Source organism: Marmota marmota, unplaced genomic scaffold (genome assembly GCF_001458135.2).
Source record: "Marmota marmota marmota unplaced genomic scaffold, marMar, whole genome shotgun sequence".
NCBI lineage: Eukaryota > Metazoa > Chordata > Mammalia > Rodentia > Sciuridae > Marmota > Marmota marmota.
Window position 1 is genome coordinate 6,804,305 of NW_025999924.1, and position 15,208 is coordinate 6,819,512.

General features: G+C 34.3%; 1 protein-coding gene across 2 annotated transcripts in view; it reads right to left on the minus strand.

The window, feature by feature from the left end:
• Il31ra (interleukin 31 receptor A) overlaps positions 1-15,208 on the minus strand; it is a 95,732-nt gene that overhangs the window by 33,102 nt on the left and 47,422 nt on the right. For both annotated transcript variants that reach the window (XM_015497296.2, XM_048800031.1), the window contains exons 2-5: positions 14,646-14,724; positions 11,474-11,591; positions 8,874-9,046; positions 2,256-2,407 (exon numbers count right to left, since the gene is read on the minus strand). In XM_015497296.2, coding sequence (XP_015352782.1) covers positions 2,256-2,407; positions 8,874-9,046; positions 11,474-11,591; positions 14,646-14,700 — 498 coding nt within the window. In that variant the 5' untranslated portion in view covers positions 14,701-14,724. The remainder of the gene's footprint in view (positions 1-2,255; positions 2,408-8,873; positions 9,047-11,473; positions 11,592-14,645; positions 14,725-15,208) is intronic.

Genomic DNA, 15,208 nt, shown 5'->3' on the forward strand with positions numbered 1-15,208 from the left:
GAAGGAAGATGAGTTTGTGCTGTGCTGAGGCCTGCTCTGCTTAGGGGCTCCTTGAACTATAAATTGGTGAGTCCAATGTCATATAGTCAGGTTCAAGGAAGAAGGTTTCAGAGTTGGCTCAGAAAGGAAGCAGAAAGGGGGAGTGGCCAACGTCATTCTCTCTGAATACAGGACAATGAAACTTGACAAATTTTCTTTTCTTAAAGCATTCTAGAATAGGATAGAACACAACAGACATCATATCTGAGGGTTTCTACTAGGAAAGGGTCTCATGATAGCTTCCTGGACATGATAAAAAATGACTGTCATGGTAATCAGGTGTATTTGTAGAAACCTGAGTAATGATTACACTCAAAGAAGGCAGCATTGGGGCTGGGGTTATGGCTCAGCAGTAGAGTGCCCCCCTAGCATGGGCAGGACCCGGGTTCGATCCTCAGCACCACATAAAAATAAAAGTATTGTGTTGTGTCCATGATGAATAAGGCCAAAATGAAGAAATTCAATAGGAACAAATACAGCATTTGAATTCAGGTTAAAATCTAACAAATTACTGGGTATGGTGGGGTCCACCTTTAATCTCAGAGACTTGGGAGGCTGAGGCAGGAAGATTGCAAGCTTGAGGTCAGCCTTAGTAACTTAGAGAGGCTCTAAACAACTTAGTGTCTCAAAATAAAAAATAAAAAGGGCTGGGGATCTGGTTCAGTGGAAAAGCACGTCTAGGTTCAATTCCCAGTACCAAAAAAACAAATTGTACAATAGTGAAGATGTGTTTTTCTAGCAAATTTTGTGAGAGGGGAAAAGTCTTAAAGACATCTCCATAATGTGAGGTGGTCACCAAAAAATGAAGGATGATATAATTTCAGGCTGGGATGAAGGAAACAGGAGAATATCTTCTGAACCCCAAGGTAAGAAAAGGTTTCTTAAAACATAAAAAGCGGGGCTGGGGATGTGGCTCAAGCGGTAGCGTGCTCGCCTGGCATGGGTGCCGCCAGGGTTCGATCCTCAGCACCACATACAAACAAAGATGTTGTGTCCGCAGAGAACTAAAAAAATAAATAAATAAATATTTTTTTAAAAAAAACATAAAAAGCATTAAGCATAAAGGAAAAGTTTGATAAAAGTTGACATGATCAAAATTAAGAAGTTCTGTTCATCAAAATTCATCATTAATAAGAGAGCAAAAAGGCAAGCTGAGGTGAGGCAGAATATCAAGGCAAAAGGGTGTGGCATAGGAAAGCTGCTCAGATCATGGCAATCAGGGAGAGAGAGAGGTCCACTCACAAGGGACAAATTATATACCCCAAAGACACATCCCCAGTGACCTACCTCCTCTAGCCATATCCTATCTGCCTACAGCTACCACCCAGTTAATCCATTCAAGTGGATTGATAAGTTAAGGCTCTCATAACCCAATCATTTCACCTCTAATCTTTCTTGTTTTATCTCACACATGAGCTTTTAGGAGATTTCTCATATCTAAACCATAACACTTGAAATATAGTCAAGAAAAAATTATTTAAATGAGTGAAGTCATTTTAGAATTCTATAAATGAATCTTAAAAGCACAATATCAAGAGAATAAAACCAAACATAAAAAATACAAATTGCATAGATTCAATTTTTATGTTCCTCATGTATTTCTGCTGGGCACTTATACAATAGTGGGCACTCCTTAAATTATATTTTTCCAGAAAGCTGGCATAATGGTGAAATATTAAAAGCAAATAAATGATTACTGTGAAAACAGGATAGTAGTTAACTGTAAGGAGAGAGAGTGTAATCATCAGAAAAAGGTAATCAAAGGGTTCTGGAATGCTGAAAATGTTCTATTCTTGACTTTGGTAGCTTTTACATGAGTGCCGACTTAATAGTAATTTGACAAATGCAATATATGTTTTGTTTACTTTCCAAGAGGTGTTATGCTTAAAATTTTTACTAAAGGTTGGAAAAAAAAAAAAAGAAATGGTCAAACCATAGCGTATCTGATAACCAACAGACCTAGAAACAAACCAAGGTAGAATGCAAAAGTAAAATTTTCATTCTTTAATGTGTCACTGTGCTCAGACTATAATACACCTGTGGTAAAACACCTATCCAATCTAAAAGATGTGAATAAACAACTGAAAAGTATAGTTCTTAGAATGTTACTTTTCTATTTACAATGTAAAAAGTTAAAAAGATTCTTGATCAACAAAGTTGTCAATGAATCTCTTCCTCAGGTCCTCTAATAGAAATATTATAAAGGTATAACTTACCCAGTGGGTACTATTGATTGTCCTGAATCGAAGCATGTATTTGAAATTAGATGAAGAAAATAACGAATCATGCCATTCCCATTTTATTTGCATCATTTTTTTGATGCCCGAAATTGGTTTCACAGAAAGAATCGTAGGTGGTTCCATTTTCACTGAAAATAAAAATCGTACAATTCTCATATTTGCAAGAAAATGAGATGCTAATAACATTAAGCCCAAACTGAAAGCACAATAAGCCTAGAAAATAAATAGTAGTACACATTTTGCTGTTTGCTTTATGCAGATGGCATAGCAGGGAAGTGCAAAAGGAATGTCTCAATCGAAATTAACTCCAAAAAAGGATTACCTAATGAAAAGAGGATTATTCCTGAGATTTTTCTGCAAATAAGTCTTTTACTGATTGGGTCATATCTTATGCCAGAAGGGAGGCAAATAAATAAAAATAATAATCAAGACAAACTATAGTTACACAATAAACTACAACAGAAATTTAAAGAGAGACTATATACCAGAAACTAAGCTATTCACTGTATTTACCCTCCTCTTGGCCTCCCTCTCCTTGATCCCCATGATTAAGGAAACCCCATTAGAAAGAACTTCTCATTTTCTTTTCACACTGCAAATCTTCTAGCCCCAATTTTCTCTCTATGGAAATGTGTGTTGTTCTGATTATAAAAGTAGCATATGCTCAAATTTTTTTAATACACAAAATCAGGAAATTCTTCAAAACATGTTTTTTTTTTAAGTTTCATAATATCTACCTTAAGGATAAATGAAATTTATTTGACCACTTCTCTACTATTGTGCATTCATAGTGTTTCCAGTATTTTGTTTAAAGTTCCTTAATGACAGAGGCTAGTCTTGATCACAAAGTCCAGAATTAAAACCTGGCACATAGCCAGTATCAAATACTTGATAAGTGAATGAATAAACGGGTAATATATGAATCTTCCTCTAACATCTCTAATTATTTCCTTAATTCCCTTAGAATTGATTGGCTGGTTTTTCAAAAGGAAATACAGATATTTAGGTTAACAGCCACACAGTGCCATTTTGTTCCTAGAAACTACATCAATATCAGTTTCCATCAACAGTGTGTGAATACCCATCTCATCACACCCTAAAACTAGCTAGAATTTAATAGTACCATTGTGGATTTGGAAAAGCAAAATCCCTAGTTAGGGCCATATCATTAAAACACTGACTGCATTAAAATATTCAGAAATCTTTTAGTGACTACTCAAAAAATAATATGTATTTTTTATGCCTGAACTAAAAGGTGACCAAATATATGACCACTCTATAGGTGGAGCTATAAACAATAGACATATTAAGTATTTCCAGAAGATTACTGGTATTCAGGGAACACTTCATAAGTATTCTTGCAGGTGAATCATTTTGTCAATTCCTCTCAACCACATAACAAAGATGGCCATTTTACAGAGGAGATTTAGAAAAGGTAAATAAATTTCTAGTAACAACTAAGATAACACTCATTTATATCTATGCTAAAGTTCCTGCCTATATTTATTGCATTAAACTGTTTTTAGTCAGAGTAAACACAAATTCCTGTTATATAACAATTCAACTAATCAACTCTATCACCAAGGATATGTTATTAATTTTTTCCTGTGATTAAAATGGCTCTCGAAATAGTTCACTAGGAACTGGTGTATATTGAGTCACATAAGCAAAATGGTAGACTAGGAAACTCCAAGTTTTTGTTCCTCCATGGAAACATTGAAAAAAAGAAAAACAAAAATGGACAGAAACTGAGTAGACTATGCTTGCAGGAACTCTGGAAACCTATCTGAGGTTTATACTAACCAATCTAGAATATCCAATCAAGAAAATGTCACCTTCAGAAAGGTAGGAAAAAAGTTTTATGGCAGTCTTATTTGCCTTGCTCCACACTGTCTGTGTTGTGTCAGTGGTCTTGGTAGAAAGGAGATGGCAACCCAGTTCCTAATTCCCTTCCTCCAACTGGAGGGAACAGAGTAGACCTTATTTACCACATTCTAACCTGTCTGAAGAAGAAAGGGCTGGCCTCTGTTTTGCCTAATTTGAATCTCAGGTTGGAAAAGTGTCAGGATCAGCTCATGAAAGCTATAGAAGGACTTCACACTTGTAGAAGCCTGGGGCAAGAAATTATGTAGGGAAACATAAAATAGACAATATAAGGTCCAAAGAGAAGCTGAGTAAGATTCTTTGGAAAATTAGATCATTCAAATTTTGCTCTGTTGTATAGGATAATTGGGAGAGTACCATGAAGACTCAGACAAGAAGCATGCTAAGAAAAGACCCAAGCAGACTGTAAACTTTCACCTTGGATGGATCCCAAAACTCATAGCAAGCCTAGCTAACCTGTGAAAGACTGTCCCAGTAGAGTCAATATACAAACACTAGGAGAGGTGGCTATTGTTTCAAATATTAAATTTTCAACAATAATAAAAATGAAAAGAAATACAAAGAAACAAAACATGTCCCATTCAAATAAATAAATTAAAGAAACTGTCCTTAAGGAATCTCAAACATCAAACTTAGTAAACGAATACTTTAAAATCATTGTCTTATTTGTGCTCAGAGCTAAACAAAAACATGGACAAATAACTAAAGGAAATCAGAAAAACAGTGTATGAACAAAATAAAAATGTTGAAAAAGCAGTTATAAAAAGAAACAAAAGAAATTCTGAAACTGAAAACTTCAATAACTGAAAATTTTAAAATTTGGTAGAGTGATGCAAGAGTAAATTTGAACTGGCACAAGAAGAAATTAGCAAACTTGGAAATAAGAAAATTGAAATAACTAAATCTGAAGAGCAAAAAGAAAAAAGAATGAGGAAAAGTTAATAGAACCTGAGAGACTTGTGAGACATGATTAAGCAGGCCAATTATGCAATTGAGAGTCTCTGAAGGAGAATAGAGAAAGGAAATGTCACAAAAATTATTCAAAGAAATAATGGGGAAACTTCCCATTTGATGAAATACATGAATCTACAAGTCCAAGAATCCCCAAAAAATCCCAAGTAAGATAAACCTAACTAAAAAGACCCACAATTAGACAATAAAAAGATAAAACATTATCTCAAAAGCAGCGAGAAGCAACTCATAAACAAGGGATATGTCATGGTATTATAAACTGATTTATCAACAGAAATCTTAGAGGCCAGAAGGCAGTGGCATGGTATATTTAAAGTGTTGGATTTTTTTTTTAAGTTGTGTGTGGTACTGAGGATTGAGCTCAGTGATTCCATGTGCTAATGATTCCAGAGCTATAGCTACCTCTGAGCTACACCATCAACCTTTTTTAAAAATTATATTTCGAGAAAGGGTCTTGCTAAGTTGCCCAGGCTGGCCTCAAACTTACAATCCTCCTGCTACACCCTGAGTAGCTGAAATTATAGATACATGTCTTTGCACCCTGAGTAATTGAAATTATAGGTATGAGCCTTTGCACCCAGCTTTAAAAACAAAAAGAAAAATTTAAACTGGGACTTCTGTATCTAATAAAACTGTTCTTCAAAACTAAAAGAGAAATTAAGACATTGCCAGATAAACAAAAGCTAAAGGAGCTTATTACCAGTAGACCTGTTCTAAAAGAAATGCTAAAGAGAGTCCTTCATGTTGAAATAAAGGGATGCTAGACAGTAACTTGAAGCCAGTTGAAGATGGAAAGACCTCTGGTACAAATGAATACATGAGCAATCGAAAACAATTATTATTATGATTCTGGCTCATAAGTCCTTTTATTTTACATGGGACTTAAAAGACTAAAGCATTAAATTAATTATAAATCTCTATTAATGAGTATCTATGATATCCATGGCATCAAATGGGGAAGAATTGGGAAAGCATAAGTTCTGTATGCAATTCAAGGTAACATGGTATCAATTCAAATTAGATGATTATAAGTGTAGGTGATATATGTAATCCTCATGGTAACCACAAAGAAATTATTTATAGAATATACACAAGAGGAAATGAGAATAAAACAAAAACATGTAACTACAATAAATCAACTAAATGCAAAGAAGGCAGTGATGAAGGAAATAAGAGGCCAAAAAGCTACAAATCATACAGGGAAAAGAATAAAATAGTGAAAATAATTCTCCTTTTTCAATTACTCTAAATGTAAAGGAACTAAACTCTCCTAACAAAAGGCATAGACTGGCAGACAAATTCTTTTAAATGATTCAATTGTATTCTATCTACAAGAGACTCACTTTCAATCTACAGTCAAAAGTTAAGTTGGAAGTAAAAAGATCAAAATGGCAGGAGGGGTTTCATGAAAATAGCAGGGAGGCCAATAGAGTAGAGGAAGGGGATCCAGAGGTGGGAGGGAAAGAAGAGGTACTCAGGAATGTAATTGACCAAATTATGCTATGTGCATGTACGTAAATGTGAAGACAAAGCCCACTATTACATTCAATTATAATTCACCAATAAAAAATACTTCTAAGAAAAAGACATTCAATACAAATAGTAACCCAAAGAGCAGAAGTAGGTATATTTGTATCAGACAAAATAGACTTTAAGTTTTAAAAAGGACACATATTAAACATAGCAAAAGTTTGATTAGTCAGATAACTTATGACAGAAGTTAGACTAAAGTATACCCCAGCATTATCTATGGGGGGAAAAAAAGGTTTAAACAAAACTACCAGTGTAAACCTAAGTGGTGGGAGACGTGTTTCAGCTAGAAATCAAACTATTTTCAATTGCTCTTAAAGCACTGTCATAATCCCATCCAGTTGAATTTAAATACAATTCTAATTACAAATATATTATTGTTATTTATTGTATGCTTTTCTCTCATAAAAGGAATCCAAAAAATATTTTACTACTTAGCAACACTTTACCAGAACCTAGAAATAGATAATAAAACAGGTTCTTCAGAGATCAATTTTATAATTCTAGATTTTTACTATTTTAGACTAAAATTCTTCCATACTCCAAATTTAAAGCAGTGGAAAGTTACACAATATTTAAATAGATACTAAATATAGTCAAAAGAGATTAGAAATTTTGTTTAGTTTTCTTTGTAAACCAGGAATATATATAAAGAACTCATAAATTTCAATAAAGAGGCAACTCAATTAAAAATGGGAAAAGAATATGAAGTAAAATTTCTCCAAAACCATATATGAATGGCCAAAAAAATATGAAAGATGCTCTACATCCTTAGTTTTTGGGTAAATGCAAATCAGAACCATAATAAGATTGCATTTCACACCCACTAAGATGACTATAATCAAAATGAGGGACAACAGTTATTGTTAGTGTGTCTGTAAGTATATTGAGAAACCACAGCCTTTATAAATGGATGAGGAGAATGTTAAATGATACAGCCACTTTAATAACATTTGGTGGTTCTTCAAAAAGTTCTCTATCATATGACTCAGCAATTTCACTAGATATATATCTAAGAGAATTAAAACACATGCTCACATAAGAATTTTTACAAAAATATTCATAGCATTATTATTCATAATAATGAAAAAGTATTAAGAACCAAAATGTATATTAATTGATATATGGATAAACAAAATGTGATATATCCATCCAGTGGTATATCAATCAGCTGTAAAAAAGAAATGACTTGCTACAGGGCGACAAACCTTGAAAACATTATTTGAATGAAAGAAGGCAGACACAAAAGGCCACAGAATATATGATTCTATTTATATGAAATGTTCATAATAGGCAAATCCATAGAGACAAAAGGTAGACCCGTACTTTCCTGAGGATGGGGAAAAGGTAAGTAAAGGATTGGGCACTTGCTACCCAAAGGGTCTGAAATTTCTGTATGGTATAATGAAAATGTTATGAATTAAACAGTGATAGTGTTTGTACAACTTTGTAAATATGATAAAGACTACTGAACACTTTAAAAGGTGAACCTTATGTTATGTGAAGTATATATATATATCTCAATAAAGTAGTTATTTAAAAATTGCAGGAGTCAGTAGCAGTGGCACAAGCCTATAATCCCAGCAACTCGAAAGGCTGAAGCTGCAAGTTCAAGGCCAACTTCAGCAACTTAGCAAGACCCCTCTCAAAACAAAACAAAAAAATTAAAAAGACTGAGGATGTACTTCAGTGGTTAATCACCCGAGGTAAAATCCTCAGTACCAAAAAAGTAAATAAATAAAACACAGAAAAAAAGAGTCTTTAAAAAAGAATTGTAAAAGGTCAGAATTAGTGAGACATTTTTTAAAATAAGAGTTTTACTCTTCTTTTATGAGCAACAATAATTTGTAATGTGTTTAGGGGAGGGGTCTTTTTGTTTATCTGAATTCAATTTATGTAACAAACTGCAAGAAGAAATCAGTGACCAGATATTTCTTCTCATTCCTTTTTTTCTTATTTGGCCAATTAATTCCTTCCTTGCTTGCTTTCTTCTCACTTTCTCCCTCACTCCCTCACTTCTTCCTTCCCCTCCTCTTTCCCTTGACTTTTTTCTTCCTTCTTTGATAAGAAAATGAGTTTTCTGAATATCCATAACACATACCTACTATTCCCTTGAACTTTGCATCTACAAATACATCTTTAAAGAAAAAAGAAAGAGAAGCATAATTACTCAATAAAGACTATCTAAGAATGTCAAAGAACACTTACCTATGTCATTTAAGGTCCAATGTGTAATATCAGATGTAGCTACACCATCTTTATTTTCAGCTTCCACTTTAATGGTGAAGAAATCTGGGGGTGTTATAGTTGGACGGAAAAAAGAACACGAAGCACCTGTCGAACTATTGGCTTTACAAATGTCACGTTTTTTTCCAAAAGAGCTTTGAAGGAAAAAAAAAAATTCAATGTGAGGTTAGTATAGTATTTTGGAAATGTAGTCATACTTAATATATTAAGCAGTATTTTTTAGTTTTACTCTGGGTTCCTCTTGAGGTCCAGGATGTTCTTTTCTTGGCTCAGGATTTGGTTTCCTTCTGCTTCAAAGAGAGGTCAAAGTTACCTGCTTATTTTCTCCTGAGATACTATGAGCCTTCGAGACCTCCTTGGAAACCCTGTGAGCACACTTAAAAGCCAATCATAATGCTTTTCCTATTGGCAAGAAATAATGTATTGGCCTCTGAAATTCCAGATTATAATTTTGAGGCTTTATTATTTTTTAAAAGTCAAAGAGGATTTGTTAAATAAATTATGGTGGACATATAAGTAGGATTTTAACCAATGCTTTTTAATATATCTATATTTACTCATATGTAAAGATGGCTATATTCTGTTTTTGGTGAAAAAAAACCAGATGCATATCAAATTTGTAATGACCACAGTTGTATCAACATACATATTTATGTAACTATTCTAAAGATAGCTGGAAAGGCCCTAGTAAAAATGTTAAAGTTGTCACCTTTGAGTCTGTGATTTTTTAACATTCTTTATGTTTCAAATTGGACTTTTATCACTAGCATATATTGTTTTCAGAAAACTCATTAAAACACATAGATGGCCAGGTGTAGCAGTACAAACTTGTAATCCTGGCCACTGGGGAGGTTTATATAGAAGGATCACAAGTTCAAAGCCAGCCTCAACAACTTATCAAGGCCCTAAGCAACTTAGCAAGACCCTATCTCAAAATAAAAAATAATGAGGGCTGGGGATGTGACTCAGGGGCTGAGTGCCCCTGGGTTTAACATAGATGATGATGATAGATAGATCCTATCAAGTTGTAACTTTTACCTATATTAGCAGGAATCAGATGGGTGAGTAGAACCATAGCAAACATGATTCTGGGAATTGCAAAGGAGATAGAGACAAACATAAAAGGAAGTTCAACATGTAATGTGCCAGCGTCTGCTGGGGTGAGAGAAAGGAAAAGAGCTTATTTTTTTGTGGTGCTGGGGATTGAATCCAAGGCCTTTTGTGATTGTGAGGCAAGCACTCTATCAACTGAGCTATATATATATCCCTAGCCCAAATCATAGAATCTTGAAACCAGAAAGGATCTCAAGGATTTATGATAGTTGTTACACCATGAAAAATGTACCCTCAGGGTAGCATTGTAGATGCAGCCTCTGAAAGCAGATTGATCTCTGTCAAAACTACTAAACACTACTGCAGTAGCCCCCAAACTGCTGTAGACAATTTGTGATGAATGGGCAAGACTGGTTTCCAGTAAAACCTTACTTGTGGACACTGAAATTTGAATTTCATTATAATTTTCATATGACACCAAGTTTTCTTCTTATGATTTATGCTTTTGACCATTTTGACAACATAAAACAATTGTTAGCCTGTGGGCCATATAAATACAGGAGATGGGTTGTGTCTGACCTGCAGGCTAATTTCCCCACCTCTGCTGTACTGTCTGATCCTTTACAGAAAGTTTACTGAGTCCTGTTTGAAAGCATTGATCTGACATAGATGCTCATTGATACATTGATACTGCAAAAAAATAGTGTTTGCCTTTTCCTTTTCTTTGTAAAACAATAAAAGAATTTCCCTTTCAGGACAAGATCTTCTGCTTAAAAAAAAAAAAAAGTTTGGAACCATAGGCTCACTTTTTGAAATGGAGAAGACAGTAGTTCATCTTGCAATGGTCCCAATATAAGTCCCTTTATTTTTAGGGGAACAAGAAGAAAATAATGTTTTATGAGCTATTTTCAACATTTTTTTAAAAGTACACATATAAAAACATCTAACTTTTGACTGGGATGATGATTTTTAATTATAGAAGTTTTATTCTAATAGAAACAGAATTAAAAGGGATGCTTTCAGTAGTAAAGAAAATTTGGGAATCATTGTCCTGGTGGAATTCTGTTTAGGGTTATACAATAAATTAGTGGCAGACTGAGGTAAATCCACTTCTCAGTGCTAGATCATAGCTCCACTTACTCTATCTTCATCCATGAAGAATGGACAGTTGTATAACATGCTGGAAGGACGAGGAGTATGTTGAATATAAGAAATAAATAGACTTTTCCACTCTGCTTGTAACTAATGACTATTCTCAGCCAATCCAGCAGCTCTAAGAGGAGGTCATTATGTGGCTCTATGTCCCCTCTCTGTGTAGCTGCAGATCCTGTCTGCATGGATGTAAGTATCCAAGATGTTACCCTAGCCACTGGATAGACAAAGTGGCCATACAGAAATTGTAACTGAGAAAATATTTTACTTCCTAAGTGACTTTGCTCATCAATGCATCAGGAGCCTCTACCTCTTCCCATGGCCCCCAGTGAAAGAACACACACTCCCATACTTACTAAGTTCTATTAACAACGTATGTGGTATAATTGATTTCCTTCTTTGGACTCCAAGTGCAAGTTAAATTTTTCTTATAATATAATATACAAGAAATGTTTTCAGGCTTTGCTGGCAGAGCTAAAAAAAATTTACATAGACATATTTTTAGTAAACAATAAATATTGCCATCATTAAAAATTTCATTGAAAACGGGCTTACCAAAAGCTGGATTTGTTGGTTTAGTTGCTAGATATAATAGGTTCTCCTAGTCAGATTCATGAAGGACTCTAATTCTAGCTCTTCTAATTTTTTTTATCATTCCCTTTGAAGAGTTAGAATTCTACTTTTTAATAATTATATTTTATATTCTTAAGAAACAACATTTGAGAAATAAAATTTATTTTTTTAAAAACAGGCAAATATTAAGCATTAGTTAAATACTAAGTAAAGCATTAAATTATAGAATCATTCTGGATAATTGGGAAACAGATCATGTGAGCAAGTTCAAAATGCTGAACTATGCCACACTTCAACTGTAAGTTATTTATGCAAAAGATCCAATAATTGGGGATGGAGTAGTGGCTCAGTGGTAGAGCATTGCCTGACATGTGTGAGGCACTGGCTTCAATTCTCAGCATTGCATATAAATAAATAAAATAAAAGTCCATTGACAACTAAAAAATATTTTTTAAAAGATCCAATTATTTTCTTTTCCCAGAATATAGTATAATAGAGAAATATCTTCAGCTGCATTTTCATATCTTGTTCCAGATAGTTCCCCACCCAGGAGAATAACCCAGGGATCAGAACCAGGATCTAGACACTTATGGAGTCCATAGGTAGAATTCAGGGGTCCAGGAACTTTAATGGGAAAATATCTACATCTTTATTTTTCACTAATCTATTGTTGAAACTTAGAATTTCCTTCTATCATGAATGTAGTCAATAAACTACAATAATAATATATAATCATTATTATGTGTTTTGTTTAGTTTAGGCTCTTAAAATTTTTTAAAAGGCTCTAGATATGTGTATTTGCATATATATTTATATATTTAATCTAAAAAATGAGCATTGTCCGCATGAGTAAAGGAGCCCCTAAAAATAATAAAAATAACAAATAGGAATAAGGAAGAGCCATATGCCTTCATATTATGTCAATATTTCTAGCTCTTTCCAGAGAAGTTGCTTCCTCTAAGTCCTTCACTTTGCTACTTGCATACCGAAAACCACAAGAAAACTTTTGATCTCCAAGTCCAAATGCTTATCAAGACCCAAATTAATGGAACCTGAACCAAATAATACAGTTTATTACATGGAGACTAGAAGCTGCACCATTAACACATTCCACAAAGGGCCCACATAGTTTAAAACTTTTCCTGTGGAGTCCTTAGGTGGGTAAGAATATTCACAGACTCAACACTTCATAGCTGCCATGGGGAACATGCAAAGTCTAGAATAAGGAGAACTAAGGGCCAGTCAACAATGTCTTGAGAGTCTGGCACACTGACCAAGTCACTCCTATCTCCGTGGCTCAGAGAGAATGTCAGTATGTGAATGTATGTGCATGTGTGTGTGTGCTATGTGTGATCTCACTCAGATGTGAAATCTAAAAACGATGATCTCACAAAAGTAGAGCGCATAATGGTGGTTACCAGGTGCTTGGGTGGTTAGAAGAAATGGGAGATGAGAAAATATTGGTCAAAGAATATAGAATTATAGATAGAAGTTATATTTTTTAATGTCCAGAGTAGGCACATAAATAGGGACAGAAAAGAGGCAAGCAATTTCCTTGGGCTGAAAGAGGGAAGATATTTGGGGGAGAAGGAGAGAAATAGTGAATGACTATTAACTGTCATAAAGTTTCTCTTTTGGGTCATGAAAACTATAATAATAGCTGCACAATTCTGTAAGCATAACAATTACCAGTGTCTTAGAAACTTTCTTTTTTTGTTTGTTTTTAAATTTTTTTTTTAGTTGTAGATGGACACAATGCCTTTATTTATTTATTTATTTATATGTGGTGCTGAGGATCAAACCTAGTACCTCATGCATGCTAGGCAATAGCTCTACCACTGAGCTATAGCCCTAGCCTGGATTGAATATTTTCAATGGATACATAATATCATATATGAATTTGATCTCAATTGTTTTTAAAGAATCTAATTCATATAGTATATAAAAGAAGCAGCTTTGGTTAACATATATTCAAAGTCATAAGCCATAAAGTATGTCACATATCTGGTCTTCAGGACTAAAAATGTCACGGGTATTAGGAGAAAAGAAAAAAAGTAACAAAAAAAAAATGGAATTCCATTCAACCTGGGTTGTTTATATGGGGCTACAGTTGTTTTGCCCTTATTGCTTGCCATGTAGCAAGAGAGACCAATAGTCTAAAGAAGGACATTTGATACTGGTATTAGAAATTTGTGCTAAATAAAATGAATACTCATCAATATGTTCAATGTTCATCAATATGTCCTTCTCTTTGACATACAGGAAGATTTTATTTCCTTGGTGCTTTGAACTCAGGCATGGGCATGCGACTCGTCTTGACCATTGACATATGAGAAGAAGTATTTAAACTCTGGAAAATAATGCCTTCCCTACCCTCCCACAGCCCAACATGTATGGATTCTTAATTTTTCAACATAAAATGGAATGAAACTAACAGATCTTAGATCTGCACAATATTCTATGGATATTAGGCCCGTAGTGTTGGGTTGGTACATTGTAGAAATATGCTGTTGCTTCATTTCCCTTTATATCCTTGGAATTTATGGCAAAAAAATGTAAAAATTGTCTATTTTTGTATTTACGTGTGTGTGTCTGTGTGTGTGTCTGTGTGTGTGTGTGTGTGTGTGTTATATAAAGCCTCTGCAATCAACACAAAAACTGAGGAGACAAGCTCTTACCATCATACTCTCACAGTGATCTTAACTTTTTGGAGATCATATAAGCCATCTTGCCAAACTTGCATATATAGGGGTATATATAAACTTGCAAGTACAGATGTGCTTGTACACACACACACACACACACACACACATGCACAACATACACAAATTCAGGGCATTCACAAATTCCCTATTGTCTATAAGTGGGTGTCTTTTGGCACTGAAGTTAAAAATTCTTTTCCAAAGAAGGCAATAGGATAACCACAAGATCCATAAAAGGGTCAGGCTGACCTACCTGTCAGGCTGAATTTGTAGAGTAAAGGAAGTATCCATAGTGCCAAGATCCACATTTTTCCTGAATTAGCTCACGAAGGCTGGAGAGAGAGAGAGAGAGAGCTGAAAATGTCACCAGAGAGATTATTTCCTAACTCTTTCCAACAACCCCTTTCAAGTGACAAACAGATACTTGGGATTTTGCAGGTAGGAAGGGTTTTATTTTTATTCAATTTTATTCTGTTTTGTTGGCTGTGATAACATAAATCTCTTCATAATCACTCCATCAATCCCAGATGTTATCACACAAATGTGTGGTAACAATATATTTTCCTTTAGTCCATACTGCACTCTACTATGTAATATGAAAACTATAACAACCACCAAGAATCTGCTTCATGAAAAAAAAAAATACTATGTTTCTGTTCTACTCTGAAATCATCCTCTGGCCTTTGCCTCAGTTCCCAAGTATTCCAGCCAAATGGAACAACTCAGTTTCCCAAAAGCACCATACTTGTCACATATCCATGCTTTGTACATTCATCCAATGCCCCTTTCCCTTTGTGATATTATGATATATATATA